Raw genomic sequence first — 21,390 nt, 5'->3', positions numbered from 1 at the left:
TGGCCTCTAAATCAAGAACCTGAGTCTGACCACCCTCACAATACCCCGCACAGAAGACTGTGGCCATAGAATGAAAGGCCAGAAAACACTTCTACTTGGCCAATTTGTTTTATGTTCTCACTGCAGGGCAAACTTTCACACTGTGACCCCACTCACCAGACAAAGCTTTACAGCAAATTATGAAACTTAAGGAGAGATAGTACAGCTTGGATCTTGAGCCTCTCCTCCAAAAGCTTATGTACTAAAGGCTTGGCCCCAGGGGTGGCACTATTGAAAGGTAGTGCAATCTTTTGAGAGGGAGATGGAGCCTTATAGGAGATCCTTAGGTCACTGGGGGGTGTGCCCTGAAAGGGATTATGAGACTCTGGCCCCTTCCTGTATGTCTCTGCTTTTTGAGTAATTTTACTCCATCATACATTCTGACCATGATGTGCTGCCTTTCCACAGGCCTAAAGCAAAGGAGTCAATCAAACATGAACTAGAACCTCTAAAACTGTGAGCAAAAGTAAATCCCTTCTCTTAGAAGTTAGCTATCTCATGTATTTGTTATAGTGATGGAAACCTGACCAATATAAGTGGTCTGTAGGAATCCCTTGTAGTCAAGTCTGCTAGAAGTTGTAAGTTATCCGGAGACCAAACTGGCTTTCAAGTAAGGGTAGTCTTGTGGGATCGAACAGGTCTGGGTATTGTCGGAATTGAACTGAATTGTGGGATACTCTGTTGGTATCCACAGAGAACTAGAGAATTGCCTGGTGTGAAAATCCATATACTTGGTATCAAAAAAGTTGTTTCCTACAGGCTGAAACATTTTTAAGGACTAGCAGAAGACAATCAGGTAAGCTTAGACAAGAGGCATGGGAGGGAAGAGGAGAGGGAGGACTAAGTGTGCAGTTTTAGATTTCATTTTAAGATTACAGGGATGAGATGGTGGTTTGTACACAGAGGACAAACAGCTTATGACTGACTCTGGATGTTGTATAAAGGAACATAAAAGGTGAAGAGTGGAACCAAGATAGTCAGATGGCCAGCGCACAACACTGGTATAGCAAAAACTAGGTAAGACAAGCTACAACTCCCAGATGATGTGCAGCTGGCAAGAAATGACTGAATTTGTAACATATTTTAAAAGCAGGGAAGGCAAGATTTGTTGGCAGACTGGGTATCAAGTGAGAGTCAGAAAAGAGAAGAAGAGCCACAAATTTGTCTTCTTAAGCAACTTTTGGGTGGACAATACTTTTTATTTTTTTAATTTCTATCATGAAAGAGCAACAACTTAAAAATGTTTTTCTGAATCCCATCTCATTCTAAAGGTTTACGAAAATGGATTGCACATAAAAATGAGTAAGATAAAAGCACTAAAGCCAAATCCAATGCAAAGTTATTGTTAGAAAAAAAACAGTAAGGACCTGATAACTCTGTACTCTTACAGATCATGAAAGTAGGTCAGAAAAGTGTACTCACAAACACACCTAATCTACATCTGCCATCTCAAAACAAGGGAAAGAAGACAGAAAAATAATAAAAGATAGGAAAGAACAACATAAATAAAATAAAAAAAATGTTAAAACCTGGGAAGAATTATAACTAAAAATTCTAAAATCAAGACTTAAACTAGAAAGAGCAGAAGATACACTAAGCACAACAGATAATGCCTTAAGACAAAAGAGGAAGGAAGAAAATTTTTTAGAGTTTAAAAAAAAAAAAAAAAAACACCTAAAAGAGGAAGTGACCAACATCAAATCTAAAAGGCATCCAGCACACAATCACCAAATACCCCTGGAAATGAGAACCAAGCAAGGGGATAGAACATTACAAGTTAACGCAAAGAGAAAATGTCCTGGAAGAAAAGATTTGGAAGTACACATTAAAAGAGCACACCTCTTATATGAGAACATTACCTAGAATGACCAACATGAACATATATTCCAGTAAAATTTGTGAAAAAAAAGCACATGAGTTATAAGGGGAAAATTAACCAATCATTATCACACTTTTTGCAGAAGAAGATGTGATCCAAGGATTAATATCCAGAAAAGCACCCTTTCAAGTTTAAAAGGCACAAACTTTCAAGTTTTAAATGGCACAAACTTTCACGGACAAGCTTGACAGGGGCTGCAGAGGAATTTACTAGCATATGCTCAGATAAACAGTGACTCAACAGGCAAACAAGGTCTGGCAAAGTCTGGCACTCAAGTGGCTGAGTGCCTGCCTAGCAAGCATGAGGCCCTGAGTTTGAACTCTAGTATGGCCAAAATAAAAATTCTTTCCAAGAGGCAAACAAAAGCGTGAGGAGAGAAAATTAAATGTAGTAAAATTAAGAGTACATGAAGATTAAAAGGAAGAAAGCAGGGCTGGGAGTATGTTAAGTGGTAGAAAAAAAGGGAGGGAGGGAGGAAGGGAGGGAGGAACAGTATGCAATAGCCTTATGTTGTGGTAGATTAGTTTAATTGGGATAATAAGTTTGGAAGTGAAGAGAGCATATGCCAGAAGTTTTTTTTTTTTCAAATGTTTCCAGTAATTATATTGATGTTGGCAATATTAGAATTCATCCTGAGTCTGCCCTATGTATAATATGGGCTAAAGCAAAGGAAAAATTATGAGATACTCTAATTCTATCATCCCTTGACTTGATATGGAAGAAAAGAGATGCAGATGTGACAGAACAGGTGAAGCAAAAGCCTTGCCCTTTTGAACTAGAATCAAATATATCAGCATGAACTCAAAAGAAAGTCAATTTGTTTGCCTGTCCATCCACCTTTCCAGCCTATCTTTTCTACAGAAAAGGTCTAAAAACAAAGACAGCAGATTAGTAATGAGTCTACCAGAACCAGGCTGTGATCTTAAAATGCAATGTCACTAGGAGAAACCAAGGCAGATCCCAAGTAAAGGGTGGAACCTAAAAGATAAACCTAGAACCCCTTGTCATAGCAGACTGCATGGGAGCTAGTAACAGACTGCCAGAGCCATTTCAGAAGCCACACTGAAAAGGCTGCCACCGACTAGAGATGGGCTAATTTGAGCTTCAATGAGGAGAACTACAATGGATTAAACTTTATCATTTATGTGTCACTCCACTATTCATAATGATATAAAAGAAAAAAATCTAACTGGACACCTTGGAAGAGTGATAGAGAATGGATTAATTCTCCTGAAAACTGGTAAAAAGAAGGACAGAATTAAGCCTTTATCTTACCTTTCTTATATAGGTTGTATCCCTAAAAGATGAGGGGAAAGGCCTCTTTATAAAGTATTCCATCTAATAAATAAGGCGGAAATGATTTAATTAGAATAGCCCTATTTTGCAACCCCCAGTGGATCAATGGTTTCAGTATAAGCATCACTAACATTGCAAAGACAGACATGAAGACACTAGGTGTTTTCTGAGGTTGGTCAACAAAGGGCTTGCCAAAGGGCTGAACTAACGGGACCTCTGAATCAGGTACAAAACTGCAGAAAAATAGGGCTAAGGAGCATGCTGATTTGCCGGAGTGTGTCAGCATCAGATCCAGGCCAAAGGAAAGCTCAGCAGTTGATAGCTGAACAACCTCAAAAGGCGAATTGTCCAACAAACAAACAAATAACAACAACAAAAAAAAACAAAGGTGGGGGAGGAGAAAGAGAAAGAAAAATAATACAGATGTACACCTGGGTAATAGTCACTGTCCAGAAGTACAAGTCAGTGATGGCTCAACATTAGGATGGTATCACTTTAGGAATGCTTCTGAGAGTTAGCCCATCTCTAGTCTTATACTCATCTCTTGGCACAAGATAACTATATCATGGTCACAAATGCATCTATCTGACTGTCATAAAGCTAAACATTTACTTTGCATGTTTTTGTATTGTATAAAAATAATGTTTTTTAGAAAAGAGAGGACACAGTCTTGAAGCAATTCTAGTACTTCTTTTCTATAAAACAAAGATTGTCATTCCCATGGAAGTAACTGCAGAATTAAGTCCTTCTATAAGCAGGCAACCATGCAGCCCTCCCAAGGGGCCAATCCCAATACCTGGTATCTTCACCGTGCCACTGGTAGAAGTATCGTCCGTGTAGGGATGGCTGCTCTCCACCACTACAGGCTGCGAGGAAAGACGGCCGCTCTGCGAGTCTGTGGCTACATCTTCCAACTCAGTAACACACAGCTCCAACAACATATCTGCCACCTAGGGAAGAAGCAGGAAATGAGGAGGCTGATTGGATCTATCCATTGTCGTCCCGTCCCTGCTCATTCTGCTCTAGATCTTCCCTCAGGAACAGGATGACAGAGAGGAGGACTTGGAATTAAAAAAACTGAGTTCAAATTAGGGCTTGGTTTTCTCACTCACAAAACCAACACAGCACTGAGTTTGCAAAGATGTTGTAACACTGCTGTAGCCAGATGGTATCTCATACACATCACACTCAATACATGCCAAGTGATAAAATGAAATACCTCCTAGGTGGGGTTCATACCAGTGGGAGGTGGGAGGAAGTGGTGAAGGAGGGTGAATATGGTGCAAAATACTGTGTACACACGTATATAAATGGAAAAATGGTATCTGTTGAAACTACTCCAGGAATGGGGAAGGGGGGGATGAAGGAGAATGGTGAAGGGGGTTAATTCAAATATGATATATTTGATATAGTATAAGAATTTTTGTAAGTACCACAATGTACCCCAACCCAGCACAACATAAAAAAAAAAAGTTTCCGCTCTCAAAGGAAAAAAAAGAAACACCTATGATGACAACAACAGGTTTTTTTAAAACCAAAACAAGATTACTTCCTAGTGCAGAAAGTCCACTTCAGGAACAAAAAATATCAAGGGAAGGAGTAAAAAGTTCACAAAAAAATGACCAAGATCTTAGAAGGTCCTGGGAGTCAAGTGAGTGAGGGAAGCAATCAAGAATGACTGAACCACTCAGGCCCAACTGTGGCAAATAAGAGTACTGCAAATAAGGGACTACTAATAAAAACATGATTGAGGCATTTCTCTTGACCCAAGACCCTAAAGGTCAGGCCTCAAATCACTTTCTCTCAACAATTCATTATGCACTTAACATTGTTTTAAAAATTTAATGGTGATTCATACCATTTCAGTGGTAAATATCTTATACTCTAAACTCATCTAGACCAACTGAATAGCCACTAGCTACATGTGCCTATTTATGTTAAAGTTAAGTAAAATAAAAATCTTTACTTCTTCAGGTACAATAGCCACATTTCAAGTGCTCAATAGCCACATGTGTCTGGTGGTCACAGTCCCAGATTGCTCAGATACAGAACATTTTCACAGTGATAGTCTTGCTGAACTTAGTCATAAATAAATATTAAAGTATGTAATATTTGAAAGATTGTGATATTAGAGGATAAGGAGTTATTTCAGTAGAATTTAAAAGAGTCTGCAAATAGACCCAATTACATACAGAAATTTAGTCTGACAAAAGTAGTTTTTTCAAATCACTGGAGAAAATATGAATTAGTTCACAAACAATGTTAGGGCAATTGACTTGCCATCTAGGTAAAATTAAAACTGAATTGCTACTTTATTCCTTAATCAAGATAAATCTCAGATGGCTGAATTATTAAACATAATAAATGAAATCATAAAGATGATTAAAAGAAAACTTTGGAGAGCATCTTTAAAACAATGTCATATAAATAAGCATGTTTTTCAGCATAATACAAAATCCAGAAGTCATAAATGAAAAACAGTTGGCAGATTTTTTTTTTATTTCCTTTATTCATATGTGCATACAATGATTGGGTCATTACTCCCCCTTTCCCCCCACCCCCTCAGTTGGCAGATTTGACTACACATAAATTAGAAATTTCTGCATGGCAAAAATACCAAATTAATCTCCAAAGACGAACGAGGTAAAACTACAAAACATATGCTAGAACAGGGACTTACCGAAAAAACTCTACAAATCAGTAAGAACAAAATACACAGAACATTTAGAACACGGGTAAAGGATATCACTGGGGGGATTATGGCATGCTTTGTTTTAAATGAGTGCCTATAAATTGTTGTCCAATGAGTAAATTCAGCACAACATCATATGTAAAGAACAGTGGTATTTCTCTTGCAGAGAAGGCCAGCCCCACATGGAGCAGGGAGATGGCCAAAGTGGTCCTGGCCCTCCCACTACTCACCTGGGGATAGGCAGTGCCCATGCCAGACAGCACAGCTGAGAGTACGTCCCGGCCCCTGTCTCCAGCCCGGTTGCATACTGACAGCTTAAGCAAGTCCACTACCACACGGGTGTCATCTGTGATCAGCAGACTAGTAAACTCATCCAAGGACTGAGGCTCTGGGCCTGATGCTTTATGTTGGCTTTCAACATCCTAAATTAAATGACATTCAACAATTAAAATGGGGAAAAATATGCAAAGAAATAATCACCAGTTTACCCAGGAACTCAAAGTATACATTGCCACCAATGAGGGAGGGACATGAAAAAACAGAATAATTAAAAAATGGCAGGCCCTTAATATCTCCACCAGGCTTTGTACCAGGTTTCAAAACCAAATAGCTATTTTACAAAGTATCAACAGCCTCTATCAAAGAGCAATGTCTTAAACTATTAAAAAATGACAGTTTACTACTGTGACCAAATTTGTATCACAGGCAGACATTATAGAAGGAGACCTGGAATGAAGTCACATCAGGTAAAACTTATTCCTAACTCCTTAGATATGCTTGGGAATTATTCTATCAACTAGATTTTATACTGTAATTTTATATAATTTATTTAGATCCTCTCCATAATTCTTTCTCAGAATCCTATTTAAAGTACATATAACACTTATCTATAATCTCTTGCTTCTTGGGTTCTTTGGAAAAGATAAAATAAATTTTTTTTAAAAAACCATTTCTTTGACTTTCCACTCCCACTATGACAGCTCAACATCACATCTGTGATAAACACTCCCACTATGACAGCTCAACATCACATCTGTGATAATTCACCTTTAAAGTGAGAAAAGGATTCTGCTTATTTGCTGTGAGATGCTTCTCTAGCATCACTGCATTTCCCAATCCCCCAACCCCCTACCCATGAAGGCCCCACCCTGTGAGGTGCCTCACCCTGTGGGTTCAACCACCCCACCTGGGTTGTGCAGCACATAAAAGCCTCCTGTAGGTCAGCCCTAGGGCTAGGCTCATGGAAAGGAAGAAAGGGAGTCCAGCTATTACAGCTGGGGCACTTCATAGCTTCTGACCTCAAAGTAAAAACCATATTACCTTGTACGGAACAAGAGTGAAAACCAACACTTTGTATTCCCCAGGTAGAGTAAGGCTCACCAGAGAAAGAACAAAAACCAGAAAAGTGCCTCTTCTCTCCTCTCCTGCTTTCTGGACCTTAGTATATTCAGTATAACTCTTTCCAGAAACAGTAATGAGCCAGGGAAAGCACCCACACATAGAAACCCCAAGAAGGGGAATGTGACACAACTGAGGTGCCCTGGAAATCACAACTCTCTGATCCAGGACCAGGCTTTCCCAGAGAGTCAGTAAGTGAAATCTATCAGAAATAATGACTTTCCAAAATATGACTCACTGAAGAATAAAAGTATCCAGTGGAATAAATTAACTACATATAATATCCTTGGTCTTGAGATACTGAAATTTAAAGCATCTAACACTATTTTAATGGGGATGTTTTAAAAACAGAAAATATGGCCATAGGAATTGCTAAAAAGGAAAAGTACTAGCAGCACAGCCTTAAACATGAATTAGAGCCCAATACTAATACAAAAAATATTTTTCCACAACTTATAAGACAAACCAAATAAAAATTACAGGAATTTAGAGGTGTAACATGGATAATGCCAGTGTCTTCTCCAGAGATATCATGTATAAATAGTGACTTTCTCATTACCACAGAGAGTTCTGAATAATCTCCATAGAACATATTTTCTGCCAGAAGTAACTGTGCAAGTCAAAGGTTTCAACTATACTTAAAAATAATGCATCTTTGTCCTCATGGAGGAAGAGGAGAAGGCTGGCAAGGGACAGACTATAAGCAAGATGAAGCAACCTGGTGTGGAACGAGGAAGAATGTCCATAGGTGAGGTGCCTAGTGAGGCAGAGTCAAACCAAGTGAGGAAGGTGCCATAGTTTGGGCTACCCAGCATGGAGAGGAGGGAGACACAAATCAAGCAGGGTGAAAAAGTGGTTCCCAGGTAGGAAAGACTGTTTTTGAGTGCTAGAAGCCATACACAGGAAGAAAAAGCTCCATGAGGAGGTGGGTAGCAGTCAAGATGGGAGGAGCCAAGATCTAAGGAGACTGAAACACAAGCAAAATAGCCTGTAGTTGACAGGAGCTTAGTTTCTTGCTTTCAGAGAAGAGAACTGTAAGTAGAAAAATGGTGAAAATGAGAATAAATCCTAGCTGGATTAGAACCAATTTTATTGGTGTGAACTAGTAATTACATGCATACACATTTATTCCCTAAATTTGTTATCTCAACTGCATAGGAAAAGCTTAGATTTTGGCTTCTAAATATTATTCTCTGGTTAAAAAAAAAAAAAAACAACCAAGACTTCTTGGAGGACAGCTGAAAACTAGAGCATAAAATATTTTGTTGAGTCTGGACTTTTGTGTTATGCCAGAACCAAGGAAAAGCTCCAAAGAATGACGGGAACATGCATAGACAGATGAAAATCCACCAAGTATTTAAATAAAAATTAACACCACTCTTTCACAAATTATTCTTTAAAAAAGAGAAGAGGAAAGAATCCCAACTCAATCTATGAACCCAGTATTATTCTAATACCTAAATCAGACAAAGATACCACAAGAAAACTACAAGTCAGAATCCCTTATTAATATAGTTGCAAAACTCTTTAAGAAACTAGGAGCAAGCAAGATCCAGTTAACTTACACAACAAAAAAATGTAGAAAGGAGGATAAGAATAAATTCTGGTGTACTGAACTGAAATTTAAAGTATTAGTTCAAGCTGACATAGGTTTTGTTATATAGATAAAATGTAAAAGGAGAAGTAAATATTTATGCATGTTTATGTCTATCTGCTGAGAAGGCCTACCAAAGACGCCCAATGGCAATCAGATTACCAGGCATCTAGACCTTGGTTTCCAAATCTTGCAATCGATCCACTAAAAAGAACCAGGGCTCATTGGAGAAATAGCTGATTCCAGGACAGGTGCACGGTAGGTGCAAGATGAGTATGGAATACACTATTGTGTCAGAAAGTAGAGAATTAGCCAAAGGGTAATTTGGGAATCAAATGGTGCTAGCTAGCAATAAATACCACTATTAGTAAATATCACTATGAATAAAACAGGAATCTATGAATCTGTAACAATTTAAAGGACAGATAGGAAGGTAGGTAGAAAAGTATTAGACAGACAGTTGAGTAGAAAGCTCTTCTTTACAGAAAAATGGCAATAGTTACATTCCATAAGAAATGTTAAAACTTGAAAAAAGAACTTGTGGTAGATAATCACCATACTAATAATGGATTCAGCCAGAATCTTTAAAAGATTCTAAATACTGGTGAGTGAAAGAATAAGGAAGAACAAGATATTTACAATCTCAAAGTATCTTCTCATAAGTATTTACTAACTTACAGTGGAGAAACCTGACAGACACCCTTAACCAAGGGATAAGAATTACTTTAGAAATGCAGCAGATATACAATGCTCTGCACCATTCTGGTGGTGGTTTTGTCAAAATGTAGAATGGAAACTGTTTTGTACTGAAGACTAATGAGACAACACACAATTGTTGGGTGCTACACTAGAAGGATACTATTGGGACAATGAGCAAAATCTGAATAGGTCTGGGGATTAAAAAGGGAATCCTGGATCACTGATGTCCTGGCACTCAAGAAATACACACAGAAGCAAGAGGAAGTAACAGTACTTGTGTACTAGTATTTCCACAAATGGTCCAAAAAAAACGCTAACAGCCAGAGAACCTAGGTGAATTAGCATATGTAGTATGCTCTCTCTCTAAATACAATTTTCTTTTGTGTACATTTAAGTTTATTTCACATTAAAAGTTAAAGGAAAACACTTTCTGACCTCTTTGGTTTTAGTCATGGTTTCTGCAATGATGCTGGCAGCTCCTGGGTCATCTGTCACTGGGATAAATGGCCGAGAGGAGGCTGATGGTGCAGACGGGGTCACTGCAGAGGGGGTCACAGCATCCTCGGAGGAGACAATCTAATTGGAGAGTACAATATGGCACACTTCCTACGTAAGTCCAAAATGCCTTCTCTTAAGCCACTTGAGGCTATATGAAATGTTCCAAATATTACACAGGCCACCACCACATCTCAACTCTTACCCCTCAGTGGGCCTGGAATAGCTCTGCAAAGTTAACCACATTCAAATTTCTAGGAAAACTTATTAGTATTCATGGTTGGTCACATGAAATCAGACTAAACTGAACTCACATCTCTTTATGTTGGGTTTTCTCCCAAACACGTTACAAAATTTAATTGACTTTCAAAGCATAAACCTTTTTTTTTTTAATCTCAATACCAGGAAATGTTCTTTTTTTTTTTTTTTTTTGTCTTTTCTTTTTTGGTGCTGGGATCGAACCCAGGGCCTCACGCATGCTAGGCAAGCGCTGTACCAAGGAAATGTTCTTTTAAAAGAATATTTTTTTTCTCATTCAAGCCCCAAATCAAAAACAGCCTAAATTAAATGACATGACTGAGATTTTCTTAGACACAAAGAAGCTAACTATTCTTTTCTGAACCAGTATTGCTCTAAGATTCACTTTCACCTCTCTCTTCTCTTGCCATGGATTTGGACTCAGTCTATCCTCAGTATCAGCAGCCAGCATGCCTTCCTCTCCATTCATGGGACTGCCCATGGCAGATGCATCAGAAGCAGGTGCTGAGGAGGAGAATGAAGGGCACTCCACCGGGGCGAGCATGCCAGCTGGCATCAGGGCCCCGACCACTGCATCTCTGTCAGAACAAAAAGCCAGGCCTGAGGTGAGTTAAACTTTTTTGTTTTGGCCGTTACTGGAGTTTTGAACTTGTGCTTGCTAAGCAGGGACTCTTCTACTTGGACCAATACCTTCCCTTATTGCTTTAATTAATTTTTAGATGGAGTATCACATTTTTGGCCTGGCCCAGCCCACAATTCTCCTATTTAAGTTTCCCATGTAGCTAGGAAGATAGTGATGAACCATCATGCCAGTTTTTTTTTGTTGAGATTGATCTAACTTTTTGCCTGCCCTGGCCTTAAACCAATCTCCACCTCTTGTGTAGCTAAGATTTACAGGCATGAGCACCATGCCAAATCGTGAGCTGCACTTTTGCCATGGCAATGATAGGAAGGTGGGATAAGTGCTCACTTAAAACATGTCCTTGTTGTTATAGGATATGTGTAAAAGAGTTTCAGTAAAATACTAGAGATCATTGCCAGGTATTCATTGGCTATTAGCTAAAATGTTTATTCCAGACCTTATTTATAGTCATATACCACATAATGACACTTTAGTCAACAACAGACTGCATATTCAACAATGATCTTATAGTATTGTATCACCTACTGTTGTAGCCTGTTTAAATTTGCATAACCACATCCCTTACAACATAAACACAATGCATTTTTCAGAATGTAACCTCATTATTAAGCAATGGATGAATGACTGCATTTGAGTAACCACAGAAATGACAAGTGAAAGACTTCCCAATGTAAAAACTAGACCAGAATGAGCTTCTGGCTTACCCTAAGAACCTCTTTTGGGTAATGATGTTTGTTAAAAGCCTGGAGACCAGATAATTGAACATCAGGTAATTTGGCATTAATGAAAGCCTACCACATATTAAGCAGCAAACACTAAATGTCCTCTTTGACTGCCTTGGGCTTTGTTCTAGAATTAATGTTCCTACGTAAGCATATCTATCAGATCCATATCCATGATAGATTAATAGATAGATAATTCATTTAGGCTGTGCTATAGTTTAGGTCTTAAATGTCCCATATGTTGAAGGGCTTGTTCCCCTTGGTGGTACTACTGGGATGTGGTAAAACCTTTAAAAGATGGAGTCTACCCTTTGAACAATGAACATAACTTAAAAAATGAAGGAAAGGAATGTAAAACAGGTCCTATTAGGGAAAAGGTAGTAATGGGAGGAGAAAGGTGCATATTGTCAATGTACTTTATATACAAGTATGAAGACAGAACACCAAAACCCGTCACAATCATTTTAAGTAGGGGCAGAGAGATGAGGGAGAATGAGAATGATGGTGGGGATGAACCTAACCAAGGTACATTGCTAGGCATATATGGAAATGTCACAGCAAAACTTCCTATACAACTATTATACACTAATAAAATATGTTTTTAAAAAGATGGGGTCTAATGGCAGGTATTTAGGTCCCTGAAGGAGATTGTGGGTACTTGACCCTTCTTCTCTCTCTTTCTTCAATCCCTGGTAATAAAGTGAATTGTTTTCTTTTGCCAAGAATATTGTCACAGACCCAAAGTAATGGTGTTAACTAATCATGGGCTAGGACTTCAAAACTGCCAATCAAAATAAATCTTTTCCTTTACAAGTGACTATCTCAGGCATTTTGTTACAGTGATGGAAAGTTGACTAACACAGGCTGTGAGACAACAGTGGCAAAATATTGCAAAAGCAAGTATGTGAAAAGGACAACTTGTAAAATATCACTATAAATTAGCACCAACTAATTCTTCCTGTCTACCCAAAATATTAATGCTTAGTGACAAAAAAAAGAATATGAAAATGTTCTTTAACTGGGTTTTCTGATTCATATTTCACACCCAGTAAAAAAGCACAAAGATACCATCAATCACCGTTAAAGGATATGTGACTTGCAACTCACAGTACTTATAAACAATAACACAGCATCCTTAGACACACCTGGTCATTCAAAATACTACAGAACCACAAAAAAACCATAATGGTAGTGTTTCAAAAATTATCACACAAACTTACCTGGCATACATGATTTGCAGTGCTGTCAGGATATGTGATAAGGCCTGCTGTTTGGCCAGATTTCCATCCAATGACAGAAGAATCTTTGCAAGAGAAGGGCGATTTGGCTTAGAATTATTTAAACCACTAATTTTGTTACTGGTAGCAGAAGAATCACCATCTGAAGGCACACCTAAAATAGGAAAATTAAAATCTGGGTTCTGTTTTTAAGAACATGGTTTGCTCTATTTCTACAAGGAACCCTCTAGATTAGTTCCAAAACAAATCACAACCTCCATTTTGTTATTTCATAGAGTATGTATTAGGCTCAGTAACAGTCTTTCAGGGCAAAAAAAAAAAAAAAACTTCTGTAAAAAAAACCTATTTTTAGCAAAGGTTGATTAAAACTGAAAAAAAGCTGTGAACACTTTTTTTTTTGGTGGTACTGGGGTTTGAACTCAGGCCCTTACACTTGCTAATTAGGCCTCTACCACTTGAGCATGCCTCTGGCCTTTTTTGCACTGGTTATTTTGGAGAGAGGTTCTCAGTTTTTGCCCAGGCTGGCCTGGACTGTGATCCTCCTATTTTACACTTTCCACCACAGCTGGGATAACAGGAAGTGTCGTCATGCCCAGTTTTTTTTCCACTGAGATGGAGTCTCGCAAACATTTTGCCCCGGCTGGCCTGAAACCTCGATCCTCCACATCTCAGCCAACAACATAGCTTGGGATGGGAGGCACATGCCATAGCAACCAGCTATGGCATTGGTTGAGATGGGGTCTAGCAAAACTGTTTGCCCATGCTGGCCTTAAACCACGATTTTACCCTTCCATGTAGGTAGAATTACATGCATGAGCCCCCAGCACTCAGCCATAAGCATTTTTTTAAAAATGCATTTACAACAGTCTATGTTACTTCATAAGAGCTATAAAATAACAACTACATGTATTTACTTATTTTTGAAATGCAAGACAAAAAAGAAAAAGAAAAAACATACTCCAAAACAATGAAGAATGAAAATATTCACCATGAAGCAGTTTTTTCAGACACATCCAGCTCACTGCCCTGAGAGTTTCTAGGCAGAGTTTCAGTAGAGAAATGGGGGCCAGGCAGGGCCACGTAGTCTCCCAGAGTGGGAGAAACATGACACTCATGAGCTAGACAATTCAGTATTGTATTAAAAAAAAAAAGGCTGGTGGAGTGGCTCAAGTGGTAACAGCACCTGCCTAGTAGCATGAAGCCCTGAGTTCAAACAACCAAAAAGAAGAAAAAAGTCTACCCTTCCCAAACTGACTTATCAATTTAATGCAATCCTGATCACAAAGCTAAGCAAGCAACTTTAAAAAATTTATTAGCATATAATATTTGTACAGGGGAATACACTGTGATATTTACATGTGTAGTTACAATATATCTTAGTTAGATTTACACCCTCCATGTTTTTCCTCTTTCTTGCTCCTCTCCTTCTTAGAACAATCTTAACAGGTTTCATTATTCTATTTTTATATATGAATACATAATATATCCATCATATTTACCCTCATTAACCCTTTGTTTATGCCCACCTACCTCCCACTGGTACCCGCGCCCAAAAAAGACCTACTTTACCCTTCTGTCCTTCATGTTTTTTTAAGGTTATTGATAGTCCAAGGGAGTATCACCTTGGTACTTCAGGCCTATATACATTGTCCTTTAATCAAATTACGACCCCATTACTTATTGTTTATCATCATGCTCCCCTAATCTTCAACAACTTACAATGTAGTACATTATATCATATTCATATATAGAAGGGGTATTTCAGTATTCTTCATTCTCTAAAAGTTTCTTTCCCTCTCCTGCCTCCTGCAGTCATCTCAGACTCACTAATACAATTTTGTTCTCTCTCTCTCACTATATGTATGTATGTATGCATATATATATACATATATACACACACACATATATATGACCATATATGTATCTACATATGCATTTAACTTATAGGTCTCACTTCTATATATGAGGGAAAACATAAGCAGGTAATTTTATAAACACCAACAAGCTCTCCTGTAAGTTATATGGAAATGCAAAGGGCCTAAAATAGCCCAAACATATTTGAAAAAAAAAGATAAAACTAAAGAACAACCACAACCTGAGTTCAAGTCTTTCATAAAGCTATAGTAATCAAGACAATGTGGTATTGGCATCAAAATATACAAATAAATCAACGAAACAAAATCAAGAATCCAGAACTAGATCCACCCATATAGACAACTAATTTCTGACAAAGGCACAAAAGTAATTCAGCAGAGAAAGGACAGTTTTTGTTTGTTAGTTTGTTTTTTTACATCTGTAATTGAAATAACTGGATACCCACATGCAAAAATTAATCTAAGCTAAACTGCACACTACACCACACATAAAATTTAATTCAAGACTGAGATAGACCCAAATACCCAACACTTTAAGACTTCTATAAAAACACAAAGGAAGAAAATCATTATGATTTTGAGTTAGACAAAGGTTTTTTAGACAAGACACCAAAAATATGATGTGTAAAAGAAAAAAATTTATAAACTAGAATTCATCAATATTTAAAACTTCTGATTTTTAATATTAAACTGTGAAGAAAATGGAAAGACAAGAATAGGAAAATACCTGCAAATTATGTATTTGATAAATGACTCATCTGAAATATACTAAAGAACCCTCAACTCAAGAAAACAACCAAACTAATTTTAAATATGGGCAAAAGATTTGAACATGAATGCACCAATAAAAGGTATTTGAACAGCAAATAAGCAAAGTGCTCAAATATCATTAGTCATTAGGGAAATTAAAATTAAGACAAAAAATGATACCACTACACACCTGTTAGAATGACTAAAATAAAATAAATGTCATAGAGCTGAATTAATCACTTTACATAACAGTTTGTAGGTATCTTAAGGAGCAAAACATACACCTAACCATATGAGCTAACAACTCCTCTCCTAGGAATTTAACCAAGACAAATGCCATATAAAGACTTGTGTGCAGGATGGAGCTGTAGCTCAAATGGTATAGTGCCTGCCTAGCGAGAGCAAGACCCTGAGTTCAAACCTCAGTACTACAAGCGTGCAAATGTTCATTAGTGACATTTTGTATAGTCACAAACTGAAAACAACCCAAATGTCCAACAGGCAAAACAGGCAAATGGATAACAAACTGGAATATACTAGTAAATGAAATACTTTTAAATAATAATAAAAGAATGTACAAATGATATACAATATAGATGAACCTCAAAATAATTACGTGTATTAATCAAGGTTCTCTAAGCATCAATAGAATACATAATTGTAGGAGGGGATTTATCAGCTCGATTCACAAGATCCGAGATTGAAAATCCCACAATGGCCATCTGTAGGTTGAAGAGCCAAGACAGCCAGCAGCTGCTTAGTCCAAAAAGCCAGAAGCTTCATGAGGAGAGACAGCAACTTGCAGTCCAAGCCCAGGGCTAGAAAGCCCTGAGAGAACCAACAGTACAATTCCTCATCGAAAGGCTGAAGAACCTGCAGTCTGATGTCCATGGGCAACAACATGAAAAACATACTCACTTGGGAAGGGAGCGCTAAAGGTGCACATATTCATCATCCTTGGGGTGACACTTGGAGAGATGCATGATCAACACAAGAGTGCACTGTAGCTCCTCTGTGTCTATAGGTTCATAATGTAGTTAACACAGCACGAAAACCTCCAATCTGTCAGCACTATTAAACAAATCTATAGCATTGCTATATCCTATTGAAGGACTCGGAGAACATACAAATCTGTGTTACCTAAATAAGAGGCACCCAAAGGGTCTCTCGCAGTCTGGAAGAGGACGGGCTCATGGACGGAAGGTGTGGCCACATCCACTGTCGTCCAGGCCACACTGTGCGATGACCCGCAAGCCACCCGTGTGATCTTCTGGCCTTCCAACCCTTGTACAAGAGTGGGCTTTCTGTTTACTGTGGTTGTGCCATTGCCCTGCTGGCCATGGTCATTATCACCCCAAGCATATACCTGAGTGGGGGAAAAAACCCAAACTTACATTTTTTAACATCTCAGATAATTTTCTTTAAACTTACTTGAAAACACTTAAAGTATATGCTATAGCACTTGAAAAAAACAGGCCCTTAAAGGTAAAATCGTACAAAAAGGCACATGAACACTATAATTCTTAGAAAAATTTAACCATAAAAATGCTTGCCAACAACTATAAATGCCTATTTACTTACTACTAATCCAAATAATTAATCTACTGTTTTGTTAAAAGATGCAGATCCCCTCTTCAGCTAAGGGCAGTAATTAATTTTTTCCTATATTTTGTAGTAGACAAAAAAACCCACATGCTCATTTTTCAAGTAATTTGCTTTTTGGTTTTATAGAATTACAGAGTATAATTCATTTCTGATTTTAAAAAGTATGCTAATTTTATTTTCATAAGTAAATTTTAAAAATATGACACCCACGAGTCAGAAATGACTAATTCCTCTCAAAGCAATAGAATGGGTAGTACTTATCAGATACTATTTTTATTTCTGAAATGAAGCATGTATCTTCCCCATTGTAAAAATTCTCCTAGGTAAGATACTACTACTAAGAGCTAGCAGTAAAAGCATCTTTAGTAATAATTTTTACATTTCCACATGGGCTTTAGAGTAGAAAGGGTATTTCCTAAGGGCCCCCTACATCCTGTGCTAGTGATCAGGCAGATCTCCCTCATGGCTCCTCAAGTAGTGAGACTCATGTTATGCCACAAAGGATTATAGGTTTTTTGCTTGGTTTTTGGTTTTTTTTTTTTGGAGACAAGATCTTAGAACATAGTCCAGGCTGGCCTAGAACTTGCCATCCTTCTGCCTCAGCTTTCTTGTGCTGGGATTACAAGTATGTACCACCACACCTGGCCTGAGGGTTACAGTGCTGACAAGACAAGGGCAATGCTGTGACTGTTACTTCAGGAGGGCACATCACCCCCAGACCATTTACAGTCTTACCTGCCCTGAGTCTGTGACTGCCAGGCAATGTAGAGCCCCAACAGCCACATGCACGATCTTCTTCCCCCTCAGCCCTTCCACCACTTGTGGCTTCCGCACATGCACATCAGAGCCATGGCCCAGCCTGAAGTAATCTCCTTTTCCCCTGGGAGGAAGGCAACAGTGTGAGTATTACTATATGATTACAGTCTGCCAATGCTATACAAGAAAATAACTCACTGCCTATATCTCTTAGAGCCAACTGAGTGATAACATCACACATAGCACCCAAGATCTTTAACCTTAATTTTAAAAACGTACACTATTAAATTAATTCATTAATTTGGCTATAAGAGCCTTAATACTGTAATATGAGTTTATAACATTTATGTTACAATTGCAGATTTTTATATTCAGAGACTGAAAACAAGACAAAACTGCAAACTTCCCTCCAACACATTATCTGGTACAAAATGGCCTCTGATTAAGACATTGGCAGGAAGATCTGACACACCACCCCAAGGTCTGTCTGGGCACCTAATCCTTTGCAATTTGATAAAATTAACTTTCACAAGAAACATACACAAATTTTTTTCATGATGAAAGGAATACAAAAGTCTGTTTTGTTCTCATTTTATTATTAGGCTTCCATTATAGTAAGAAAGCAGAAGAAACCCTTTATATAAGCCTCACCCAAACAGGAAAAGCAAGTGGCCTAAAATTTCTCTAGATTTCTTTCTAAAATGAACCATTTATAATGGGAAGTTTCTTCTTGAAATATTGTCACTATTCCCAATTCCACATAAACAAAAATCAAAGTTACCTGGATGAGTAAAAAAAGACAATTTATAAGCAGCCAAGGGTAGGGATGGGTTGAGGCCAATGCTCCCCTGACATGCCTTGCAAAAGCACAAACACTTTAGAGATAGTAAGGAAGTTGACATACCATGTCCACACCACTCCTGACTTGGTAAGTGCCAAAGAGAACTGAGCTCCACACTCGATCTGGCATACTCCCTGGCCATTTAATCTCTCAATGTTCTGAGGAATGTTACAGCCTTCACTTCCTCCCCGGCCCAATTTTCCAAAGTCACCATCACCCCAGGAAAATACCAAACCTAGTTTAAAAAAAAAAAACAAAACACACACACACACGTGTATACTTTAGGCCAGCACTTCACAACATTCCTACCCACCCAGGAACTTAAGAATAGGCCAGCACTTCATAACATTCCTACCCACCCAGGAACTTAAGAATCCTGACAGGCACTCACCTTCATCAGTCAGAGCCAATGTCTGTGCATCTCTGCTTCCACACGCAACCTGGATTACTCTGTGGCCAAGAAGGACTTTTACCTACTCAGTTACAAATTTAAAGACAGAATTAATCATGAGCACTGAGAAAGCAAGGGAAATTTTTCTACAAGTTAAAAGCAATACTGCCCATATCTTAATGAATTTTCCTAAACTTGAGGCTTATCTTCTCTTGAAATCATCAGATGATAAGCTTTCTAAGCTTTAAAAATGTGTTTAATCACCATTTTGGGCTTCAACTGAGTCGTATTATCCCCATGTCCCAACCGGCCATACTCTCCAAGGCCCCATGTGTACAGTTCCCCGCTCGATGTGAGGGCTGCACTGTGTGAGCTCCCACAAGCAATGTCCCGGATGCGCTTGGTTTTCAGGGCCTCTATCAGCCTTGGCTTGTCACAGTTCCTAAAACAAGATTAAAGTACACAATCTACAATCAATCCATGCTTTTTCAAAAAAGGAGAAGACAGTTATACCATCTTTAGTCAACACAAGATTTACAAATCAATTTAGCCATCAAACCTTTAAAAAAATAGAATGTGAAGCCAAATCATATCTAACCATGTTAAAAAAAATTTTTTAAGATCTATTTCTATAATAACCTATATTTTAATTTTCTGCAAAACTATGAAAAGACATTCACTCTTATTAGTAGTAACCATTTCTTATTAACAAGTAAGACTGAAGTAAATATTCTTACATTCTGCTGAAGTGTCCAAGCTTTCCATCATCACCTTCACCCCATGAAAACACTTTCCCATCCACAGTTAAGGCCGTAGCATGCCGTCCACCTGTAAAATTCACACAGGCTTAGGTTGACAAAGTGCAGTGTGCAAAAAATTCACTAGTAGGAGGCAGGTGGTGTGACTCAAGTGGTAGAGGGCCGGCCCAACAAGCATGAGGCTCTGAGTTCAACCTCCAGTACCACAAAAAAAAAAAAATTCACAAGTATAACTACCCATTTTTCTTTACATGTAGCATGAATTCGTGTTGGTGTACTGAATAAATTAGTAAACAGGACCAACAACATATAAGCTACTATAAAAATTCTCCAGGTGGCATATATACAAAATAAATTAGTAAATTACAAAATGTTAAAATAATTTTACTTGCAAAGGGACAAAGTAATAGTGATTATTAATGGGGTTCTGGCTATTTTAAATGTAAAGGATCAAAATTTATATGAAACAATTTTAAAACACATTTGTAATTGGACAAATTGTTAAACAGAATGGCAATTAAAGCTTTGAGCAATGCACCTCAATAGCGGATTTAAGTCAAAGTAGCATGATTGGCAATTAAAACATTATATTTATTTCCAAAGCGCATCAATTCAAGCTCTTTCCCTATCATGGAATACTCTCCCAGTCCACACACCCTGCCTCAAAATTACAGGCATGACCTCTGATTATACCACCAAGTCCTAGACAGCTTCTAGGCTCTAAGGGCAGTGTAGCAAATGGGTCTCCTAGTGCCCAACATTCATTTTCCCCTCTTCCTTATCAACGGAATCCCTGTAGTGTCACAACAATATGCTCAGCCAGCAACCATACTTCCTAGTGCTCCTTGCCCACAAGAGGGTTTTGAGAGTCGGCTACATAGTTTGTAAGACACTCCCTCCAGTACTACCTGGACCCTAGACCTAAGGACTAGAGCAGCAGAGCTTACTTCCCAAAGAGTTGGACTGAAAGAACTAGTGCCCCTCACAAACACAGAGGATACATGGATGGGACCAGACCATATGCCTAGATTTTTACAGGGGAGAAAAGTAAAACTTTTTCTTGCTTAAGCTACTGTCAAGTATGAACTGAGCTTTGTATTTAATTCAGTTTCATTCCTCAAAGGCCTAGTACAGTACTTCAAAATAACATTCAATAAATTGAACCTAAATTAAGGATACACACACACATACACACACAATCTTTCACATCACTGAGGTTTCACAGACACTTTTGGGAATTTGATGAAAGTCATAGACTCTTTCCTCAGAAAAATAACACTTAATTAGCACAAAATAGTATGATTTCATGGATATCTTGGGCCTGAGACAATGGCTCCAAACACTGAACACCCCATCCTTTAAGAAGTACACCAGCACATCTGAAGCACCAACAATGCCGGTCTCCAAAAATCTTCATTTAGTAGCATCAACTAAATTCTAGACCACAGACGACCCAGAGATT

General features: G+C 38.1%; 1 protein-coding gene across 5 annotated transcripts in view; it reads right to left on the bottom strand.

The window, feature by feature from the left end:
- Herc2 (HECT and RLD domain containing E3 ubiquitin protein ligase 2) overlaps positions 1 to 21,390 on the bottom strand; it is a 219,812-nt gene that overhangs the window by 36,507 nt on the left and 161,915 nt on the right. For all 5 annotated transcript variants that reach the window (XM_074061872.1, XM_074061875.1, XM_074061877.1 and 2 more), the window contains exons 60-70: positions 19,908 to 19,998; positions 19,435 to 19,612; positions 19,171 to 19,252; positions 18,843 to 19,014; positions 17,918 to 18,062; positions 16,718 to 16,943; positions 12,936 to 13,107; positions 10,742 to 10,928; positions 10,033 to 10,173; positions 6,137 to 6,328; positions 4,011 to 4,164 (exon numbers count right to left, since the gene is read on the bottom strand). In XM_074061872.1, the coding sequence (XP_073917973.1) occupies positions 4,011 to 4,164; positions 6,137 to 6,328; positions 10,033 to 10,173; positions 10,742 to 10,928; positions 12,936 to 13,107; positions 16,718 to 16,943; positions 17,918 to 18,062; positions 18,843 to 19,014; positions 19,171 to 19,252; positions 19,435 to 19,612; positions 19,908 to 19,998 (1,740 nt within the window). The remainder of the gene's footprint in view (positions 1 to 4,010; positions 4,165 to 6,136; positions 6,329 to 10,032; positions 10,174 to 10,741; positions 10,929 to 12,935; positions 13,108 to 16,717; positions 16,944 to 17,917; positions 18,063 to 18,842; positions 19,015 to 19,170; positions 19,253 to 19,434; positions 19,613 to 19,907; positions 19,999 to 21,390) is intronic.

This window comes from Castor canadensis, chromosome 19 (assembly GCF_047511655.1).
Source record: "Castor canadensis chromosome 19, mCasCan1.hap1v2, whole genome shotgun sequence".
NCBI lineage: Eukaryota > Metazoa > Chordata > Mammalia > Rodentia > Castoridae > Castor > Castor canadensis.
Note: the sequence above shows the minus strand (reverse complement) of the source record. Positions and strands in the feature narration are given on the sequence as shown.